A 24,256-nucleotide genomic window follows, 5' to 3' on the forward strand; every position below is an offset into this window, starting at 1 on the left:
TCTCCAATTGTTCATAGCCATAAAGTGCACAATAAGGACAGAAGCCAATTACTTTTGTAGAGGGACAGATCTAATCTTAAAGAAAAAAGCATTCCTAAATAAAAAAGCAGGCATAATTTGTTCCATAAAATCCAAGCCAATGCAAATCACACATAACTGGGAAAGAATAAATATAACCAGAAAAACTTTTTGGCAAATATTAATGGTTGCGTGGTATGGAGAAATATTTATTTAAAAGATGCCTTTGGGTCTTTGATTTACTGAATGCTCATCAGTACAAGTTAAAACTGGTGAAGTGTGCCAGCCTTGCCCTTCCGTCTTTCCAAGAAATCGGATCTTCTTTTTCTCAAGTCTGATTCCTTAGCTGGTTGCTAAGTTCTTGCAATTCCATCATCAAATTCTCCATTGCTGCCATTTCTTCAACGAGGTCGCTGGAAACTTCATCACTTACAGCATCTGCAAAATTTTGCTACACAAGAAAGTTAAAAGCAATTTTTACGGGAAACTTTAGTCTCAGTAAAGCATAAGATTTTTTTTAAAAAATCTAACCACAATCGTTTCCATAACTTCTGTGATCTCATTTCTTTATGGCGTCTACACAAAATTACTCTCATTCCAAAAGCAGCATACTGATGTTCTTCTGTGGATAACAAGTGAGAAATATCTCCCTATGTAATGTCAACCTGTTAATTTTCAATCTGCAAGCCAAATGAAGCAGATTCTAACATTCAAAATTCAAAAATTCCATTAAAAAAAAGGAAAAAAGAACAGAAATCCATTGCAAGGCACAGTACGAGCAGCTTTCAAAACAGATTCTTGAGAAACTTTAGTGCTAAGCCTTGGGCAAGAAAATCTTCTTGATGCACTTGGGATAACATTCAGGATTTTTATTGCCTAGCAATCTGTTTCATAAAGAAAATGCAAAACTTTTTTCCAAGTTTAAGGTCTCACATAGCTTTGAAGTGCATATCATGGGCTTTGCAATACAATTGCAAATACAATAGCAAGGCCAGGGCAAACATTAACATTCAAAATTAAATTACATTTACTCTCTATAGTTAATAAGATTTGTTCTACAGCAAATTAATAATTAGTTCATGCCTACTATCAATTACATCTTGCTGACAACTTTAGAAGAATTCTGAGGACCATACCAAAGGCACTGGAGGTAAGACATATAGTCCTGGGTCTACGCATTTTTATAAAGTCTTTGTGTAGGTAATCACTGTTTTTGTCAGGATCTGAACATTGACAAGAATGAAAGACAACATATTTTAATTGAATTGGACATCAAAAGACCCATAATGGAAATGCTGGAGAAAAAGTAAACTGTTTCAATGGTAGAGAAATATCATATCCACTTGGGACTGAAGTGAGAATCAGACATTCTCCTGGATGAGTAGATAAAAAGGAACATGAGCAACAGGCAAGAGCAGAAACTGTGACAAGCTTCAGAGGTGTCATTTCTCTTCTGTTGTGTAACTTTACATTGCAGGTCACTTGCATCTGCTGCTGATAAAATTTGAAAGGAAGGCAAGGATGGATGGGTTGAATGTACTATGAGATGCCCAATGAACAAATACAAGGACGCTGCACTCATGATTTTTTTCTCATGGAAGACCACAGTAAGAGATATGCTCCTAAGGGAGCAGTACCAGAGGCTCTTCCAACTCCTGATCCCACCTCTTCTCTTTACAACTGTCAAATACTGCATTCCTATTCTACTGTATCACTGGAAGAAAACGCCATAATGCAGATGTCATTCAAAACTGGTTTCTTAAGAAGCAACCTGTTCTTTAAAGATGTACAATAGAAAGGCATTTATAGCTATTGAGTCCAATACAATTCTCACAACTAATTCCATATTATTAATAGGGATACCTTTCCACCCATAAAGAAGAGGTAATACAATTCCTCTCTCCTCCTAATGCCTTCCAGATGTGCTGTAATTCAGCTCCAATTTCCTAGCCATCTAGCCAATCTTTGGCCATCTGATAAGAAATCTTGGGATTCGTACTCTTAAAGTATCTGGGGTGCAAGAGGTTGAGGAAAGTTGAATTAACAAAACCAATAGCTCCTGAAAACATCAGCTGTAGCTCATGGATCTCTCTTTCTGTTCCAGACCACCTTTTAATGACATCTATCAGTCTTACCTTTGCTTTGGCGACTAAACCACGCAAATTGAGTCGGGCAGAAGAGAGTATTGGCAAGGCTTCTTGGTAATTAGTTTTCAGTTTGCTGCATTTCATTGCAACTGGAGTTTTAAAAGGCAAAACAAAGTTGGATGAGTACCACAATAATAGCATGGTTGTTATAAATGACTACTTAGTTCTCAGTTTTAACATGGATCTGGGGAGAAAAAGCTTCCTAATACATTAAATAATAAACATTATACATAAGGCAATAGTCTGCAACTGTTATTACAAAAGGAATTACTGCCACTACAGCAATAATTTTGTTCCCTTCAAAATATGTTGACTTTACATGTACTCCAGAACTATCACTGGAATGTAGAACTTTGTAATGTCATTTGAAGTTGCAGCCTAAGTTTCTGATTTGCAAGAATTATTTTTTTATATATCTTATTTAATAATGCATACAAGTAGAATGCTTGCAATGAAACCTTTCAATGGTCCTATTCAGAATTCTAGCTCGCCCTGTCCTCTTCTGTGATCTATCAACCAACATTGATTGTTCTCGAAATGTGTTTCCAGTCTTTTAACAAAATGTGCCAACTATCATGCCAGTTAATACTGTTAATGTTGTTTGTAAATGATGCTATTTTGGCTACCTAAGTGTCAGGGTCACAATATTGGAATCCATAAGCAAATGTTGCTGTGTGGAATACTCCATGATATTCTTCCAGTCAGCCATGTCCTCTTTCACAATACTTCATTGTCCTTCTCACCCCATGTTGGTTTTTATTCTTATCTAGTTAAACTTATAATCAAATGTCAAATGTGTTTAAGACCTGAGATTGTTGATATCTAGCTCTGCTATGGTGTAAAACTAATCTCTCTTCCTTTCCTTTCCCTTCCTCCATTCATCCACTGCAGCTCAATAGAGCTTGGAAGTGCACATTTCCGTGCTCTCTTTTAGATGGTGTTTGGGATTTTTAATCGTTTGCTTTTTTCACACACCCATGCAAATGCAGAATGTAAAATAAGATGGAAGCAATGTGCTTTCTTTTATTTTCAATTTAATAGGGTTAAATACATTTTTATTATTGTAGGACCTCTGGCATCTTTAACCAAGAAAGAGATTATTTCATTTTGTTCTCAATATTTTGAAGTTAGAAAGGCTGAAGGTGATGGCACTCAATTCTAATTAGCATTGACTATCCAATTTTTTATGATTGCTCTATAACTTCTACCATTTCATTCACTGTAGGATAGCCCAATGTTTTGTGTTTCTGCATTCTTAATTCATATCAATGGCTTCCGATGGTTAGAAGTGTCATCAGAGGCAACTGTAATCATGATGTCCACTTATCTGCTTTATCAGGACTCATGACTATTGTGTTACATCATGACATTATGTTTTATATAAAATCTTATCAATGGGAAGAGAAAACCAAATGCAATGCCATCATTTTCAGAATCAGATGGACATTTAAACTTCTAGCTTGTGCCCTAGAAACATGAGAATCTTCTAAGTTCATTGTCATTTCCCTCTTTTAAAAAAATGAGATTTGGAACTGAAGTTGAAACATATACATATCAAAATCTCTATGCTGTGTTGTTAATATCCCAACATTTAACTCTGTGATCACGCTAGAGTTCAGTGTCTAAAACCTCAGCAAACTCTAGAAACTGTGAAGGGCCTAAGTAAAGAAAATGAAAAAAGGTACAAAAATAAAGATAAAGATTCAATGTCTTGATTTAGCATGCTAGAATAAAAATATATTTTATCCACCACTACTCCTGGCCCTCCACTATATCTTCTGTTCCTAATAACAAGAAAAGATCCAGGACTGTGCTGCTTTCTCAACTTTTTGAGCCCTGGAGTCAACTTTTAAATTTCAACCTTTTCATTATTGCTTACTTTCTGAAGTGGTAGAAGAAAAGCAGGTAAATCTGCCCTTGATTCAAGCACAACGTATGATGACCACATAGAGAAAATAATATGGTTTTTATGACAATATTACAAAAGGTTTAGCATATCTGCTAAGCTTCCAATCACTGACATGGCTGGAGAATTTTTTTTTTAACTTCAGACAGTTGCTACGTCTCACTTCCCCTTCCCTTAACTATTTCCCTGGAAATTATATTCAGGTGTATGGTCTGCTATATCCACTGCTTATTCTTTCGATAAAAAGTACTTCAGAAATAGGTAATCAGCCGTGATTTATGTTAACATTTTCATATAGGACATACCGTGTGCAAGTTCTAGGGCATCTCTGGCTACTTTCTTAAAAGAGGAAGCATCTTTGTCCCAGTCTCCTGATTGGATTTCACATTTGTATGCTTTGGTGAGATACTGCAATGCCTGCAATGATAGAGGTATTGTGAACTTAAAAATAAAATTGCTTTACTTTTATGCGTTCATGCAAATTCCTCTATTAAGCATACTGACTGATAATACTTTACTGGCTCTTCAGCTTTAAAGCAGTCTCTTTCTTTGCAGCTGTAACACAGATGTTTTAGTTGTTTTTTTCCTCTCAAGTATGATAGACATATAAGTAGCATATGGTTAAGAGACAATTTTTAAGTTAAAAAAAACTGTCTAGACAGACACATGTGACCCATATTTTGCTGGGTCATCGTATTTAAATGTATCTAAAAGTAAAAAAAAACACTTGTATTTTCATAATTAGAGCCATTGTGTCTCTAAATAAGGTGCCAATTTTATTCTGAATTAATTTTGCAATTTGGAAGGAGCAATTTGGGCTCTAAGGATAAGTAGAAATTTAAAGAAAAGTCTAAAATGAAGAAACACAAATGAGGAAAGTCGCCTTTGGCAAGATGGACAGCATATAAGTTAAAATAATAAAATAATAAATAAAGGAACAGCAATAAAGTAAGTATAGCTAAAACATGCTAAAAAAAATTCAAGTCCTTCTCGATAATGCATTTTTTTCAATTTTGGCAATCTATTATACACAACAGAATTGGGTATTTGATGCCATTGCTGGCTTATGTTAATTTTCTCATAATTAATTGAACTGCATGCTCTTCTAATTATGCTGCTTCACAAATTGAAAAAAATATGCTTACAGCAAAAGGTTATATCGGTTGAGGGGATTAACTTAGAAAGGAAGTGGGCAAAAGACATATATATTACACAAGATGCAGAAAGTGTGAGCAGGGATAATTTTATCTTACTCTCAATATTAGACCTCCTACTCAGTCATCTAAGTTAAATATGAGGAATTTCAGTACCAATAAAAGGAACCTGATTTTTATACCCAGCGCTGAGGTGGTGTTAACTGATGACACAGATAGCGATCACTATTAATTTAATTATGAAAAAAGGGGTGGACTAGGGCACTAATAACCTTGTAAAAAGGCTCTCATCTCTTCATAACTAAAAACATGACAGCAATATGAATATTTATTTATTTATTTATTTATTTATTAGACTTATATACCGCTTCATAGGGCTTTCAGCCCTCTCCAAGCGGTTTACAAATTTTTTAGCAAATTGAGTCAGCAACTTGCCCCCACAGTCCGGGTCCTCATTTCACCCATCTCAGAAGGATGGAAGGCTGAGTCGACCTTGAGCCGGTGAGATTTGAACCGCTGAACTGCAGATCACAGTCAGCTAAAGTGGCCTGCAGTACTGCACCCTAACCACTTGGCTCTTATGAGGGAAATTGACCTGGTTGTGCACATTAGACATTAAACTATGAACTGGTAAGTAATTTTTGTGCTATGTTATCTGGTTTGTACACTTTAAAGCATGGGTGTCAAACTCAATTGCATCATGTGACATATTGTTGCCTTTGCTGAGTGTGGCCTGCGCATGAAGTATCCGCCCTGTGGGCCACCAGTTTCACACCTGGGCTTTAAAGTATAAAGTTAAGTTCTTCTTGACTCCTGCTCATAGGAACATTTAAAAATTCCTGTGGCTCCCCAGAAAATTCCTGAGAAGGAATTTTCCACTGTGAAATGACATGTTCTTCACACTGGGAGTTAAGAATACCAACTTGTTCCATTTTAGCCTGGCAGTTCCCATCTGGAATGTGACTGCTGACATACCCAAATGAGTCTCTTATTTTATTTCTTTAGCCTTAAATATGAACAGAAATCTATGGCTTGCATCTTTCCTTACTAGCAGTTTCTAAACCAAGATGAAGTCACAACATATGGCTTTGACTTGTTAAGAAAGAAACAAATCAAGAGTTCCCACTTCACGCATACTGCTAAAGATACCATGTTTGGAACATGTCAGCTGTATCTGCTGGCAGGAAGAGCCAAGTGGCAGCAACTGGGCAATGTGCACAAACAGCTTATTCAATTGCACATTGTGATAACTTAATGTAGCCTATGAATTCCATTTCCTGATGCTCTACATGCCATCAATATTTGAGAGATGGAGACGATGGCAGTCAGGATACAGGCATTGGAAAAGCAAATAGTGACACAATCTTGCATCAAAGAAAAACAGAACAAAATCAAACAAAACAAGAACTTACAGTATTATGATGTAAGCCACACAGTCATTTCACACTTTCAATTGACACATTTTGATGCTCAACTAAATACAGAAACAGTCTGAGTGGCAAAAATAAACCAACCCTTCCTTAACAAAAATAGCTTGGTTCCAGATGCTTCCCTGACTTAAGAAACATAAAATGACATATGACTTTGACTCTTGGGAAATGGTTCCCTGAAATGGAATTTGCAAATCACCACGGAGGATGTCATTTGGGGGAGGATTAGGCAAGCTGGCATGGATCTCTACGAGGAACAGCCGCATGGCGTGATACAGATGAGAAGAAAGCATTAAGTTACCAACATGAAGCTTGCTGACAGAAGATTTGAATTTAGGTAAAAGATTCAGGATGTGTATCAACAACCATCACAGCTCATTATTTTGGTGACACAGAAGGGTTCCTCCTCCCCTTCTTATTGCATAATATCTTTATGAGCAATTCAGAAATTTTTGCAATTGGATCTAGGGAACGATCCATGGAATCTTTGATATCTCATTGTGACATGTTAGCAAGTCACTCAGATCCTCTCTGAAAATAACAGTGATAGCAGAGATCTCCAGAACAATGTCTGCTCCTGCTGCTTATTACATGTTTTCAGTCATTGGTGCCTGAAGATATGGTGAAGGGGGTTTCTGAAGGACCACTTATCTCTTCCTGTCTTTCCTCTTATGCCTTATATTACCAAGGGAATGAGAAACTGATTTTAGAAAGCTATAAATGTCTCTCGGAAAGAATGGAAATAGTCCAGAGAATGTATCTATTACAAAATATAGCTGCATGATTATTAATGGATATGAAAAATGAGATCAGATTATGGCAGTGAAATTATGCCCTTTCTGGGTTCAATTCTAAGTAATGGCTTTCATCCTTAGAACAGTTTGCAGTTTGGGACCAAGTTACCTGCAAAATCAATCCACCCCCACAGATCTATTGAAACCTTAAGAATCTCCGCTGAGAACTTCGTCCAGGCCATCTCATAAATATATAAGGTGGTTAAGCTGTTCACATTCTGTCACACTTTTTAAAATTATGACTTTAAGGCTGTGAATTTAATCTACTTTTTAAAATCTGCCATTTTAAAAAAAGTGATATGTAATGAGGGGAGTGGAGAAATTTGCAGCCCTCAAACACTTCTTTGTGGTCACCATGGCTGAAAATTGATAGAATTATATCTCATTATGTTAATGAAGGAAACAAGAAAACTACAGCAAAGGATCTGTAATAGATCCTTGTCCTGCCCACTGTGGCTCTCATGATCTTAAAAAATGTTAAGTATGCTCCTGATTATCATATGCTGTTCAAGCTCACTTTATAATTAGTTATTACTGGTATGTTTTCCTTAATGCTGCATGCTGCAATGTATTGCTTTTATTGTTTATTTTATTTTGATGGATTCTATTGCCCATCAGTCCTATACAACCAAACAAAAGAAGAATGATACTTCATTATCTGTTGGTACAAGTATTTCAACTCTCTGTTCTATTCTAATGGGATCAGATAACTTAAGCATTGTTTCTCAACCTTGGCACTTTAAGTGGTATGGATTTCAACTCCCAGAATTCCTCAGCCAGCGCAGCACAATTCTGGGAGTTGACGTCCATACTGCTTAAAAAGTTGAGAAAGAAGTTAAATTCCACAATATTTTGAATGCTGCAAACATCACTTTACATTCAGTTTAATGCTTCCTTTATATCAAAACGGAGAGGGAGTAACACCTCCCTCCACAAGACTTAAGGAGAAATTTGAATGTGTCCTGCCAATTCGGATAGTGGGCAGAGTCTATTAGAACTCAGGAAAATCAGATGTTCAAGGCTCAACTCCCCTTCTCAGGTGGTCTTTGAAAAGAGAGAAGAAGGAAGTTCAGATTTGGCTTTTGATATTTTGTCTTTCGTTCCAAGAATAAAGAGGCTCTCTTCTCAGTCTAATTTCTGCCAAATAAGAAAAGCAGCCCAACCCAGAGGAAAGTTGGAAAATCATCAGAAAATAATTACCTAGGAAAATGTGGAGCTAATTCAGATTATTATAATTTTCTGTATGTTACAGATTGATCTGAGCTGTTTCTCTGCATCCTTATCCCTATATGAATTTTGTGCATGTACGGATGTGTATTTCTGTCAGGAAGATTAGCCATTCTGTAAGATTAATGATAATTTGTCACTTTTCTCCATTGCCTTTAACACTTATTTAGTTCCTTAGCCTTAATACTGTACAGGTAATAAAAAAAAACCTCTGACTTTACTCAATTAACCCATTCATTTTTAAAGGTTGTTAACTTTAGAATTGTCCTGTCAAATTAAGTTCCTGAGAAAAAGAAGTGGGGATATTTTCTCTGTAATTCAAACCAAACCAAAGGGGACTTGAACTTGTATAAAGTAGATAATGGAAACAAACCAAAATGGCTCTCCCAAGGGATAAGGAGACTGCATGAGAAGTATAGATCTAGGGATCCCTTCATGCACTCAATATCTCTAGGCACACATGCACTTGCAAAGAGACCACACCATCACATAGTATATTACTATGTAGTGGGCAGAAGAGTTTTGATGATCTCATAGCACAGGTTAGTTATCCAGATTCTTCAAATAAAATGTCCTATTGGATATATCTTGATCTGACTCTAAGTGAAGCATTCACAGTATAGCATTCTTAACCAAAAGAGTTGAGGTAGTCCTTGACTTACAAAAGTTCATTTAGTGAACATTCAAAGTTACAGTACTGAAAAAAGTGATTTATGGTCATTTTTCACACTTATGACTATTGCAGCATCCCTATGGTCACGTGGTCAAAATTCAGTCGCTTGACAACTGATTTATATTTATGACAGTTGCAGTGTCCTGGGGTCATGTGATCCCCTTTTGCAACCTTCTGGCAAACTAATTCAATGGGGAAGTTGAATTCATTTAACAGCCAATTTAACAATTGCAGTGATTCACTTAACAGATGTGGCAAGAAAGGTCATACAATGGGGTTAGCAAAACTAACTTAACCAATGTCTTACTTAACAACATCATTTTTGGGGTTAATTTGGTCATAAGTCGAGGACTACCTGTATTTTCAGGAGATATGAGGTGGGCCTTAAATGTGGAAACATGCAAGGGTTCTCTTGCACAATTCAGCGTCAGATATTAGATGATTCTGGAGCTATGTGGAAAATTATGAGCTAGTTCATCAAGTCAGTTCTGATTCAGAAAAACCAAATAAAAAGACCCACCTCCCCACAATTAGATTACTAAATTTAATACAATACAATACAATACAATACAATAGCAGAGTCGGAAGGGACCTTGGAAATCTTCTAGTGCAACCCCCTGCCTAGGCAGGAAACCCTATACCGTTTCAAACAAATGGCTATCCAACATCTTCTTAAAGACTTCCAGTGTTGGGGCATTCACAACTTCTGGAGGCAAACTGTTCCACTGATTATTTGTTCTGTCAGGAAATTTCTCCTCAGTTCTAAGTTGCTTCTCTCCTTGATTAGTTTCCACCCATTGCTTCTTGTTCTAACCTCAAGTGCCTTGGAGAATAGTTTGACTCCCTCTTCTTTGTGGCAACCCTGGGATATTGGAACACTGTCATCATGTCTCCCCTAGTCCTTCTTCTCATTAAACTAGACATACCCAGTTCCTGCAACTGTTCTTCATATGTTTTAGTCTCCAGTCCCCTAATCATCTTTGTTGCTCTTCTCTGCACTCTTTTTTTAAATAAAGATTTTTATTAAAAAACATGTATAATACACACACACAAAAATAAGACGTACACAACATTTATACAATACAGTACGAACAGGAACTTCCTGTTTTTTATAATAGCAATCATCAATCGATATCGCTCACCTTATATTATTTCCCCTTCTATTGTATTTCATTTGGATTTCACCATTCTTAACCCTCTTTCTCTATCTTAATACTATGCTTTAATACTTAGTGAAGGACTGATAACCCTGGCCTATATTTCATGTCACTGTGGGATCTAATGGTCAGTATCTATGAGAATGGAGATTTCTGCATATTTTAAAATATGATACTTATTATTTTTAAGAAGTTGTGTTATTCCCCTAGATATTTTAGCAAACCTACAGTTTCAGTGTCAAAAAAGGGGGATGGGAGAGGAGTTCTCAAATTTTTAGAAGCTTTTATGAGTATATAGTGCAATTTTGAAGTTTTGTATTATTCTATATTAAACTGGGGAACTGTTTATATTTGGGCCTGACAAGCTCTCTTTAGTCATCATGAATTAGCAATAATATTAATTTATATTTTGTTGCTGGGATACTAGAACTCAACAGTTTAAAACAAGAAGACTGAAGTCACATCAAGGAAACGATTCATCTTGAATCTTGAGTTCTGAAGTGAGAAATTGGTGTTATTTATGCGAGATTTATGCAATTTGGAAAAAAAAAACCAGAGAATCGTTTAGCCAAAATAGATAGCCTCAGTGGAAAGCACATGGTTTAGCTATTGGTTTCCTTTGGCAGTGGATAAAGATGCCACAACATTTAATCAACATCACATCACAAGAACAAATGTGCATATTTCAACTTTTTCACTATTTCTTTATCTTGATTTATTCATTACTGCTTTAGAAAGCTTTCTAATTTTTTTTCTGGGCAATGTAAGGGCTACAACAAAAAGAAAACTAAAATTAAAACAAAATTCCTTATTCAGTGAATGGAGGTACTGTGGTGAACCAAGTTTGTGATTTACTTAGTTGAGGATCTCTATTTCTGAAAGAAATAAAAATGACTGTTTTAAATTATTAAACATCTTAATAATTATTTTGGTTTTATTTCATGTATGAAAAGAATTCTGGAATGGGGTTACATGACTGCATCACTTAGCAATGACAATTTTAGCAGTTTGGGATGCCACCATTAAGCATTGACTGTGCGGGTCATTAAGTAAGGACATCAGAGGATCGTGACTTCTGACTTCCTGACACATTTCTCATTGACTTTGCTTGTGGGAAGCTGGAGGGGAATATTGGAAATCGCAATCAGACAACCACAGATCATTGCAATGTCATAATCACAAGCTGGATGCCTGGATGGCAATCATCTGACCACAGGGATGCTGCAATGGTTGGAACTCCAATGACCAGTTATAAGTCCTCTTTGTCTAGCACCACTGCAATTTGGAATAGTCGCTGAACTATAGTCACTGAACATAACCTGACCACCACCTGTAAAGTCTATTATAATATTTTTTAGTGCTGTATCCAAAGCTGGGCTGTATGGCAATACTGAAAGCTAATCATATTGGAATAGCTTCAGTAAAGCAATGGCATTATTGAATGCTCACAAACACAAAGACAGGGAGACAGCTCAATTGATAGAACATTAAAACATAATGTAGTTTCTATGCAAGAAATCAAGAATAAAACTTTTCTCTGCTATTACAAAACACTCCTTCAATAGATTCAAGCTCACTATCTGATGTACTACTGAATATTTCTAGGTGACTTATATGTATACAAGATAGAAATAAGCTTTGTTTCCATTCCCAGTCTCAGTTTCTGAGCCAGGTAATGTAGCAAGCATGAATAAAGAAAAATAAATAAAGGAAAATAAAGAAAAACTTACAAATTTCATTCTCAAATGGTAATTATGAGAATTCATGCTCAAGATTTGCAACCTGTTATTTTTATTAATTGGGTACATGCATGACCAATGTCAACTTTTAGGATGTCCACTCTTTGTTATGGTGGAGTCTACATTGTTCACTGCAGATTATGTGGGTTTACTACTAGTCCTGTTCTTTATGTTCTGTGCCTCCTTGCACAAATGTCAAAATAGTCCTAAGTGCAAAAAATATTTTCACAAATCAAGGGTGGAGTCTTTTGTTGTTCTATATAATGTTCCCCCAAGAATTCACAAAAAGGAATGAATGATATATTGCCTGGGTCAATGGTTTCACTGATATTTAGGGAAGTATTGCCCAGCATAAACCCAAGATCATGAAACAATGTTTTGACAGTATTGCAGTTCTAAAATTATACATCTGAAGGAGAAGGTTTTTTTGGAACCAAAGAGTTGAAATAGACCATTTAGTCCATAAGAAAATTTCAATGCAAAAATAAAAATTAATTTACAAATAAAACATCTTACAAATGCCTATCAAGTCTCTGATTGAATGTCTCTCACTAAGAGGACCCATTAGCCCATAAAATGAATGTTAATCAGTTATAGGAAAGATAAAACTATAAACCATTATGTCTGTCCACTTGTGGGAACAACATCTGCCAACAAAATGGATGACTTCTCCTGCTGTTTGCACATATACCTAAATCTTCTCCAGATGGTTGGGAGATTTCTGGAGTTGATTTAGTGGATAATGGAGGATACAATGGTCGGGTAGGGAGAGAACAATGCAAAAATTATTTTATCAGTAGAAGTTCACTTGTGTAACATTGGAAACAGGCCACAAGCAGAAACACTCCTTGTTTTAAAATAATATTTATTATTTCCTCTCTTACATGGGGAAGTCTCTTCCAATGGCTTCAGCAATTCCGCTGTCTCAAATGTAGCTTTGGAATGCATTGAAAATGGGAGTGAAAGTGAAATTACAGAGAAAATATATTGAATTTCTAGATTAAGAAAAATACCACCTAGTAACTTTATTTACTATGTCAGCGATGGTGAACCTTTTTAGTACCAAGTGCCCTAACGGGAATGTGCGTGCAAGCATGTGCACATCAGTGGTGGGTTGCAGGCGGTACACCCCGGTACGGGCATACCGGAGCCCCTCCGGAGCCCCAGATACCGTTCCAGTATGGTGCTCCGGAGGGCCCACCCACCCTCCTTACCTGTCTTTAAACTCTTTGGCGCTTCCGCGCACGAGAGTACAGTGCCTGTGTGACGCTGGACGGTAAGATGCCTAAGTGTGCTATGTGGGTGTGCACGTGCGCTGCGCGTGTTCATGTGGAGGACACTGGGTATGGTTGCAACGGCATCTGGAACCCACCACTGGTGCACATGCCCGAGCACCAGAAACCCAAAGACCATCTGGCCATCACACGCATGCTTGTTTTTTGGCTGTTTTCTAGGCTGTTTTTGGCCTGGAAAATAGCCTGATTTTTGGCCAATTTTCAGGCCATTTTCCGGCGCTCGCAAATACCAGCTGGCCGGTACGCATGTGCGTGCCAGAAACAGAAGAGCATCTGCCAACAGTGTGCATGCCCACAGACAGGGCTCTGCGTGCTACCTCTGGCATGCGTGCCATAGGCTTGGCATCAAGGTACTAGGTTATGAAGGAGATGCTCTACAGTTTGAAAGGGAAACCAATCGGAATAGTGAATAATTTTATTTTGCCTCGTTCAGATTGTAACCACCCAATGTTTGCCTAAAATCAGGACAATACATTTGTATGATTGCCACTAATAGATAAGAAATTACACAGGGAGAAAAAAAATACCCCTTTCCTCATGGCAAGTATGTACTCCCCTGCACCCACAAGAAAAGAAAAGACAAAGGAAATAGAAATATATGATTGCAAGGGAGACAAAGTAATATAGTGGAGAAAGAATTGAAAAAAACTGTATAGTAAAACACATGCAAACCTTCCTTGTCTTTTTCTTTTTCCTGATTAAACTCTTGTTCATCTCCCACACAGGACTCCCATGTCTACCTAGTGTTTCTAATGTTATTTATTATATTTCCTTTCCATTTTTTGTATTCTGCTAAGCATCTTCTTCTACTCACATGTCTGCTTATCACTCATTTTTCTTATCTTTGTTCTTTTTTTTTCTATAGTTTTTTCAGTCCTCTCCCTATATGGAGGAAGGGTGTCTCACACACTCATCAGAGAAAGGTACAGCTGCAGTACAATAGTTGTGGGTCGGTAATGCTAAAGGACCAGACTGACCTCATCAAACAGCTTAATAAACGATTCCATACTTGGGATTCTATTCTCCTTATACTAAGTGGTAACAGTTTAATAATTGGAAACATTCTCTTCCGCCAAAGACTGCTGCATTGAGATAATGATTCAGTTATTGGAATTCCAAAGGAAGACTGAAATGTATAAATCATTCTGCAAAAGACATATTGCTTAAAAGTAATATTTAGCACTTAGGTACAGAACGCTAGAATGAAACATTAAAAAACTGGAGAGACCATTTCCTATGTCTAATAAATTCTGTACTTAGTACGTCTAAATGAATAATTATCTTAAGCAAGTCTGGAATCACAAGAAATTATTAAATTGATCTCTGCATGAATGTGTATTTTTCATGCGAGAGAGGGAAAAGCCTGTTATTTTATCTCGTTGCTCCCTTAATTGTTTTTCTGTTTCTATCAATCTTTAAAATAAATAGACTTGCTAATCAAGTTACGAAACAAAGAGCTGCTAATGGAATGTGAAATTCGAGCAAAGGATATTTCATGAGCCAATCATATTCTCACAAAGGATACATCCAAAACCTTACTATCAACATGAAAACACATGTGCATCTTTTCTAATATGAGAAGCATATTTTGCCATTAAGGTTTACCTTTTCTATGTCTTCGTAGTTCTCATTCTGCCCATTTTCATAAAGCCTGGCATATAATCTCCAGATTTCTCCATCATTTGTTACTCGAGAAGTCACTCTGCCAAAGAGGGCCTGCAGTTTTCCCTTTAATCCTTTGGCTGTCTCCCCATTTCGGTCACCTACTTCATCCATGACTACTTTTACCAGAATCTTGAGCACCTTAAAGAGAAGTAAATTGTTAGTTATAGTTTGACTCCCATAAAGTCGAGTGGAATTTCCAAAATGTTTGTTAATACATCATTCAATAAGCCCTCCCCGGATAATAAGCCCAATCGGGCTTTTGAGCGCATGTGCTAAAATAAACCCTCCCCCCAAAATAAGCCCTCCTTGAAAATATTTAAACGCATGCACAGACGGTCCCCAACATTTCTTCTGGTTGCTTGCTGTGCAAACAATACAAGGTGAGGAGGTGAGGCCTCCTGTGAGGAGGTGTTTCTGCAATAGTACCATCCTACATTCCCCGCACAAACATACTTTTTTTTTTTTACCTTTGCACTAGAAAAGACAAAATCAGTATGGAATCTGGAATGCTATCTATCCATTATGAATGGGGGTGGAAGGATCAAGTACTAGCTTGGCTGATTTCCATCCCCTCCAATGCCTGTACTGTCTAAAGGAACACACACACACACACAGTGCTATAAAACATCCACTTCACATCTGGTTACTCATGAGCCACTGCATTGGCTTGCCTCTTCAGGGGTTCTTGGAACAGAGGCAAAGTGCATGATGCTACAAAGATAGAAACTGACGACATTATATGCATTTGAGGTGACAGGCCTGAGGAATTCCTGGGTAGTATACTGTTAACTTTCAGGCCACAGGGCTAAAGGCTCCCCAAAGAAGGAAAATGCTAAGAAAAGTACAAAGAAAGTACAAGGGAAAAAAAAGAAATTTTGCAATTGTGGTGATTAGTGGAGATCATAAGTATATGTATTTTCTGAGGAAAGAAAGGCTAAACTGGATAAGGCTGCTACTTCCTCCCATCAGAACTGACGGGAGAGGTATCCATTGCTTATGCTGTTGAAAAGGATCGTTTTACTTGGTCTTGATGCAACTTGAAAGAGTTATATTTTTAATTACTTTCTAAGAAATTCTAAAACAGGCAACTTAAGATACTTATCATGCTTTAAGTTATTCTTCTTCATAATGAATCACATTGTTTAAAATTGGACACATGAATAAAAAGGATTGGCGTCGTACCTGGACATCTTTATACTTTTCTTTTAAGTCCATAAGCCTGTGATAAGCTTTAATGGCTTCCGAAAATTCTCCAATATCGGTACTGGTTAGAATGTAATTTTCCCAAATCTGCCAATGCTCATAATTACACTTGAGAGCTTCCTGAAGAGTCCGGAATGCTTTAATTCTAGTTTAAAAAAGAAAAAAGAAAAAATAGCAAGCATTAATTAATTATAAAATTGTTTTTCCATTAAAGGCTTCCCCAGTTGTTCATTTAGAAGCTTTTTATTTTCTTGTCATATTGAAAAGAAAAGTGGTGAACAAAACTTCTTACTCTGCCACAAAGCCATCATTAACTGGGAGGGGGACTTTTATATATAATCACAGTGATGTGAGAAATACTTCCTCTAGTGGGATCCAATACAGCTGATGAAGCATATCAACAAAATCATTTAGAAGGTGTCCATAATGGAAGACACAATAATTGAATTCGCTCATATTGTGGGGTCATTCATATTAAGAACAGGTGACACACACCTGCCTTTAGCTGTGAAGGCTCTAACACCTCAGAGGAAAACAACATGATATCAAATTTGTTCTTTGCCAAATGGAAGGATATTGAATAGAAATGGAAACCAGACTCCTAGCCCAAAAGAGAGGACCACCTCAACAACATGTTCTGTATAATTTTGGGAGAGAGAAAAAGGCACAAAAGCATGAACATTGATTTCACTAATCCAGTCACTGGAATTCTTTCACAATGGTTTAAACCTTTCTAAGATGAATACTTGTCAGAACTTCCTGGGTTATTGTGTATCAATTTAATTTGTTTCTCCTCACTTAGCAAAGAGAAAGCCACAGAGCCATTTTTTGCTAGCCTAAAGTAAGGTGACCAGATTTTAACATTGGTAAAGCGGGACACCATTGACCGGTGTGTGTGTGTCTTGATTAAAAATTTAGTCTATATGCTGCCTCCTCATTTGCTGCCCAGCGCTGCGGCTGAGGTGAAGCCGCCAAAGCTCCCGCTGGCGCCCCCGCCCGTGGCAGCAGCGCTGCCCCTCCCCCTCCGTTCGGAGCACCTGAGCTGGGCACCATGTTACCCCTGCCGTCTCCAACAGAACCACATTTGCCGCCCGGCGCTGCGGCTGAGGTGAAGCGACCAAAGCTCCCGCTGGCGCCCTGCCCGTGGCAGCAGTGCCACCACCTCCCCCTCCGCTCGGAGCACCTGAGCTGGGCACCGCATTACCCCTGCCACCGCCTCCTCCTCCGCCGTGCTTTTGAGGAGCCATGAGGCCGTGGGAGTCAGTAAGAAGGCAGTGGAGGGGGGGAGCAGGAAAAAAAGGCTTCTCAAAAGCACGGCAGAGGAGGAGGCAGTAGGGGTAATGCGGTGCCCAGCTCAGGTGCTCCGAGCGGAGGAGGAGGCGCTGCTGCCACGGGCAGGGCGCTGGCGGGAGCTTGGCAGTTTCACCTCAGCCGCAGCATAGGGCAGCAAATGTGGTGGTGCTGTTGGAGGAGGAGGAGGAGGCGGCAGCAGTTATTCTAATTGTGGCGGGGGATTTGGGGGTTCACTTCAGCCGCAGCACCAGGAGCAAGCGGCTAGGACTGGCTGCCCACAAAGGACCTCCCCAGGCTTGCTTTGCTGCACATGGGGCAACTGACGATAGTTTGAGTGGGCGCGGCCGGCGCAAACTACCATCAGTCGCCCCGCGCTCATCAAAACAAGTCCGGGGAAATCCTTTGTGAGCGGCCAATTCTAGCTGCCTGCAAAGGACCTCTCCAGCTTCCGGAGCCTGTGACAGTAGAAATCACTGTGCAGCAGTTGCAAACTGCTGCGCAGTGTTTTCTTGCCACGTGCGCAGCCGACCGAAAAATCTGAACTTTTTAAAAAAGCCATGGGACGCTGGACAAATTGTTCAAAAAGGAAACCAAACAAGCAACCAAATATAGTAACAAAACCAGGAAAAAATATTGTCCCAAACCATGCCATCCTGGAATTTGAGATTGAGTCTGGTTATGGTAGTTATGCTACTTGCCAAACCAGGAGAGTGAGTTCTAGGCCTCCTTAGGCATGAAATCCAGGTGGATGATTTTGAGCCAGTCACTCTCTCTCAAACCAACCCACCTCATGGGTTTGCTGTTATGTAGAAAATAGGAGGTATGCTTGCTGCCTTGTGTTAACCAAATATTGTTAAGGCAGGAAATAAAAGAATAGAGACGATGATGATTAGATGATAATCATAATCATAGTCTTTTGAAACACATTGTAATTGAGTCATGGTCTTGTGGCATCTGAGTTGGTATTCAGCAGGTTCTGACCAGTTCTGGAGAACCGGTAGTGAAAATTTTGAATAGTTTGGAGAACTGGTAAACACCACCTCTGACTGGCCCCACCCCCAATCTATTCTCTGCCTCCCGAGCCCCAGCTGATCGGGAGGAAATGGGGATTTTGCAGTAACCTTCCTCTGGAGCGGGGTGGGAATGGAGATTTTACAGTATCCTTCCCCTGCCACATCCACAAAACCACGCCCGCCATGCCATGCCCACAGAACCGGTAGTAAAAAAATTTGAATCCCACCACTGATCTGAAAATCTGGAGCTGCAGCCGATGAACTTTTATCCTAACAACTAAGCTGAATATCAGATTCTCCCCAGTCATACTACTGTATCACAACTAGTTTGGACTGAGCAAATAGAGGCATTGGTTCAAAGATATCTAATGATTACTTCTAAAGAGGCGATTAGCTGGAAAGCTTCTTTAGGCTATTTCTATATTAACATTGAAAGTTGCTGAAAAGGACATTTGTTTCAAGAGGACACTTGAGCATCTTGGAATCTCTTTGCATCTATTTTCTGTTCCCTGAAATCTCTGAGGCAACTGCATCTTTCAGTCTGCTTATTCCATAAATACGTCTGAAGACCTCTTGAACTTATTTATGGCTTTTGGTTCAATGCACCCTCTTAGCAATTTGTTTCCTGTGTATACAATACTTTGTAAGCTCCCTACTGGTTTTCTCATTTTTAGTTTCTTTTGAGAAAGCTGATAAATTGTTTTTCATGATGTAAAGAAAAAAACACGATAAAAAATACACTTCAGATTGTTTTCTGAAGATGCATTCCTTTAAGCAGAAGATTAATGGGACACAGTCTAAGCAGCAAAAATTATCTTGACAAGTGAGTTATTTTTCTGAAAAACTGAAAGCCGTTTTATCAAGAAGATATCCAACCAAATTATTGTTACATAAATGAAACAACCATGCAAAATTAAGATATCAAGTCAACTCATAAGATTTATGTAAGGTACATTTCTAGGAAAAAGAAAAGATACACTTAATATTGGACAGCCAATTTTCACAATGAATATTGGAACAACACTGCAAATGCAAATCATTAGCCATATCACCTGTTTTAAATAAGATGCAGTCTTGTTTTAGGATAGGATCCTGGTTTAAATAAGAATGGTGCTATGCATTTAAATATCAGTAGTCTCCTTCTCTTGCCACAGCGCATTATTTGAACTATTTCATAGCAAAAATAGGACCCTGAAGTACATATTAAACCTCAATAGCAAATAGTCAGATTAGTCAGCGAACATGAAATGTACAGATAGTCCTCGACTTACAACAGTCCAGTTAGTGACTGTTTGAAGTTACAACATCACTGAAAAAAGTGATTTAAGACTGTTTTTCACACTTATGACCATTGCAACATTCCCATGATAATATTATCAAAATTCAGATGTTTGGCAACTGGTTCATATTTATGATGGTTGCAGTGTCCCAGGAGCTATGTGATCATCTTTTGTGACCTTCTGACAAGCAAACCTAACAACTGTAGTGATTCACTTAACAACTGTAGCAAGATGGGGCAAAATTCACATAATTGTCTTGCTTAGGAACAGAAATTTTGGGCTCAATTGTGATCGTAAGTCGAGGACTACCTGCAATGACAATGATAATGTTGTTGTACAATAGAACTCGAAGAGGCATTGGCTCCAGATATGCTGATATGACAAAACATTACTTCCAAATTGGTTATGGGTTGGAACTATGGGAACTAATGCAACAAATCTGGAAGACACGATATGGGGTACAGTCCTGGATGTGGGTGCTTCTATAATACTTTACTGCCTGGTCCTTTTTCCAGATTTATTGCACTAAATTCCTATAGTTCCCACCCAAAACCAATTTGAAAGTAATGTTTTGTCATATCAGCACATCTGGAGCTAATGCCTCTTCTAATTGTATTGTATATATGTGATGTATGTACGTATGTGTATATACCCTTCCCGGATAATAAGCCTAATCGGGCTTTTGAGCGCATGCGCTAAAATAAGCCCTCCCTCGAAAACAAGCCCTCACCGAAAATATTGCAACACAGCAGCAGCCATGAGGTGACCACGCTCGCTGCCTCCTGAACTTCAAAAATAATAAGACCTCCCCAAAAATAAGCCACATGCTTATTTCGGGGTTCAAAAGAAAATAAGACCCTGTCTTATTTTCAGGAAAACATGGTATTTATAAGTATACGTATATAAAAAACATATGCCAGGTACAGATAGCCCTCCCACTACTAGCTTCACTGTGAACCTAAAATCCTAATTAATTGTACATCATGCAATAAATTTTTTTACTGTAACATTTGTGAGTGCGGTGAGATCTAAAGAGTTGCCTTTCTTTCCAAAAGTTTTTTTTTCACGATATAATCTCTGACATTCTAATGATATTTATGGTGGAATGCCAAATGAGAGAGCTTGGGTTTGTGGTGATAAAGAGGATTCTGAAGGCAGTGTATTCAGAAGCTGAATGTTATTCCGGAAAGGCCAGAGTGAGAGGAAACCAGGGCTGTTTACTTTGGAAGGGAGAATTACAAAACCCCTTTGAAGCACTTACTTCTGTTTCAATCTGATATATGCCGTAGATAGATTGTTCCAAGCCTCCGCATTCTACAGTCAGAATACACACACAAGGGTTAACATTAAACTGTTACAAAAGGGATAAACATTTAAAAGCAAATACATAAGCACACTTTTGTCCACAAGCAATGCCGCTTGCTACTAGCTGATATTTATGCAAACACAAATATTGAATTTATACCATCTATTAATGTGCGCAAACCAACCATTTATCAGAGGAGAGTTTCAAGCATGTACCACTGACACCTGTTAGGTTATGCAAAGTTCAAAGACCCTGAAGGAGGTTCTGATGCAAGCAGCAGATGCTGATAGAAGAACAACACCCCAACATAAGCAATGGCAATGTGGCCACAGAATATTTTATTGTTTCTCAAATAATGATTTTGGAAAGTCTTTGTACAACTGAGACCTGGTAACATCTTACAAAATGGGGGGGGGAGGGGGGGGGGAGAAGACTATTACCTAAGAATTATGGTGCAATATCTTATTTCTTATTTAGAAAGAAAAAAAGGCATTTAAAACCAAGGAAGAGGAAGCTTTCAAATGGTGAGCACCATCATTAAATTTCTAGAATTCTAGAATCAAACTGTAGGGAACAAAATATAAAAATAAAAAATTAGGAATTTTAAAGTATGTTTTTCAGTTTTAATGGACAACATCACATATGAGAACACAAACTTTTTAAAAGGTTTGGCTACCCTGTAAACATTTGGCACTTTTAAATTTGTCCATTACATAGGTGTACATGTATAACTGGTGAACTGAAACACATGTTGTACATGCATATACAGTGCATCTGTACATAATTAGGGCACAGGTAATACACTCTGTAACATATATGCACTATGTAGTTGGGTAGGTATAGTGAAACCTAAAGAACTCAATTGATCTCTACAGATAGTCCTTGAGTTATGACCACAGTTGAGCCCCAAAGTGTGTTTTGCCCCATTTTACGAACTTTCTTGGCACAGCTGTTCAGTGAATCACTGAAGTTGTTAAGTTAGTAACACTTGTTAAGTGAATCTGGCTTCCCCATTGACTCTGTTGGTCAGAAAATTACAAAAAATAATCACATGACCCCAGGAGACTGCAAACATCATAAACGTGAGCCAGTTGCCAAGCATCTGAAGTGACCACAGGGACGCTGCAATGATTGTAAGTGTGAAAAACGATCATAAGTCATTATTTTCACTGCCATTGTAACTTCAAATGGTCACTAAACAAATGGTTGTAAGTCGAGGACCATCTCTATAACCATTACTGCATGGTTAACTGCTGCTTTTTTTCTGCAGTGAACCTTTTTTTTAAACTCTCAAACTCATACAGAGATCCACCAACTTTACATATTGCATAAAAAGTAGGAAATGATAATAAAAGGCTATTTAATCAAAGCACACCTGCTTTTCCTTCATTTACTTACATCAGGTTCCAACATCACACAGCGCTGAAAAGCCCGGGAAGCACCTTCATAATCTTCCAATGCTAAATAGGCACAACCTAAGGAAAACCACACCCCCAACTGAAAGAGAAATAAAACAAAATGGATCAAAGAAGCATTTTCCAACTTGACATCTCCCTGCCTCATGCGTAGACTACAAGATAGCTAGGACCATATTGACTGAGAATTACGGACGTGAAATGGGGAGGACTAAGAAACTGTAGGACATTATTTCTCAACCACCTTAAAATCAACTCCCAGAATTCCCCATGCTGCCAAGTTACCAAAATTGAGATAGACTGCTGTAGGATAACAGTGGCAACTAAATTTTGATATAAACCGACCAGGAACATGTTCTAAAGAGGTAACTGGATATCTTTCCTGTTCTCTTCTCCCAGATCATTATCCTGATGAAAAGAAACTCAAGAGAACCACAATGATTTGGCAAACTTCAGCTGGCTCTAGAAGTTTAGGTTTGTTTTCTCTTCATAACAGATAGCAAATATTTATACAAGCAAGATCAGGCTGATCTTGTTTGGGCTCACAAACTAAAAGGACAAAAGCTGAGGAGGAAAAATTCTCCTCAGTCATTTATTTGTAAGTAAGGGATGGATGGCATAAACCTTCAAGGCAAGTCGGTAGCTATATAACTATTCAACCCTTCAAGCGTGTGTTGTATAATGTACATGATATCATAGCATGTTTGGAAATAAAATGGAACCTGTAAATCAGATATAAACAAATTGAGGACATTTAATTTTGTAACTTCAAAGGAATTTGTAGTCTCACTAAGTAACTATCCAGGTTTATTTTTAAAGTCACATACTTGGGCACAAATGGGTCCATTAAAAAGACGCCCCCTGCACTTCCTCATTCCTTGAAAATGACTTAATGTAGATTTCCCCATTGGACAAATTTGAAGCATAAATTTCTAGATGCAGAGCTGGCTTCCCCAGAAGGGAACATTACATATATTTTCAATTTCAAGTTACATAATGAAAAGCCTAACATTTTATATGTAAAACGGCCTGGTTCAGATATAACAACCGGGATCTAATAAACCAGGAAAAGGCAGGTTTCAGGTTAGTCAGATCCACCAATATCTAGATGATTCTTGAGCCAAATCACAAACATGCATTTAAAATTAGAAGTGCTCTGGTTCCAGAAGCTTGCTCTAAAAAACCTGAACTTCAATGGCACTTTTGGGAAAGCATTATACTTTTCTTCAGCAATTTAATTTAGAACAAAGTGATGTTATCTTATTATTATTGTGAAGCTATTTAGAATTTTCAAAAAGACCCTTTACAGTAATATCTATTGGAAATCATACAGAAATAAACCAGAAGTTTCAGGTCTACTCTCTGCAATAAAACTTCACATATAAGCCATGGAACAAGTGTGTGTTAGCCAGTTCCCTCTCCATCCCTCTTTTCATCTTCCTGCTGTCTATGTCAGCTTTTAAAGTCATTGCTTCTTATAATCTACACACTGTAAAGCTAGGTTATGGCATCCTTTCACATCAAGAAATTAAACAATGAAA

The 24,256-nt window shown here is 38.0% G+C and overlaps 1 protein-coding gene across 1 annotated transcript in view; it reads right to left on the reverse strand.

Annotated features, from left to right (window-relative positions):
• Positions 1–206: 206 nt before the first annotated feature.
• The window catches only part of TTC27 (tetratricopeptide repeat domain 27), a 93,129-nt gene continuing 69,079 nt past the window's right edge, over positions 207–24,256 (reverse strand). The window contains exons 14-20 of the mRNA XM_014058983.2: positions 22,699–22,797; positions 21,256–21,308; positions 16,388–16,553; positions 15,146–15,343; positions 4,377–4,488; positions 2,154–2,254; positions 207–469 (exon numbers count right to left, since the gene is read on the reverse strand). Of these exons, the coding sequence (XP_013914458.2) occupies positions 347–469; positions 2,154–2,254; positions 4,377–4,488; positions 15,146–15,343; positions 16,388–16,553; positions 21,256–21,308; positions 22,699–22,797 (852 nt within the window). The 3' untranslated portion in view covers positions 207–346. The remainder of the gene's footprint in view (positions 470–2,153; positions 2,255–4,376; positions 4,489–15,145; positions 15,344–16,387; positions 16,554–21,255; positions 21,309–22,698; positions 22,798–24,256) is intronic.

Source organism: Thamnophis sirtalis, unplaced genomic scaffold, assembly GCF_051295495.1.
Source record: "Thamnophis sirtalis isolate CommonGarterSnake01/CBP01778 unplaced genomic scaffold, rThaSir2_p1.2 scaffold_6, whole genome shotgun sequence".
Taxonomy (NCBI): domain Eukaryota; kingdom Metazoa; phylum Chordata; class Lepidosauria; order Squamata; family Natricidae; genus Thamnophis; species Thamnophis sirtalis.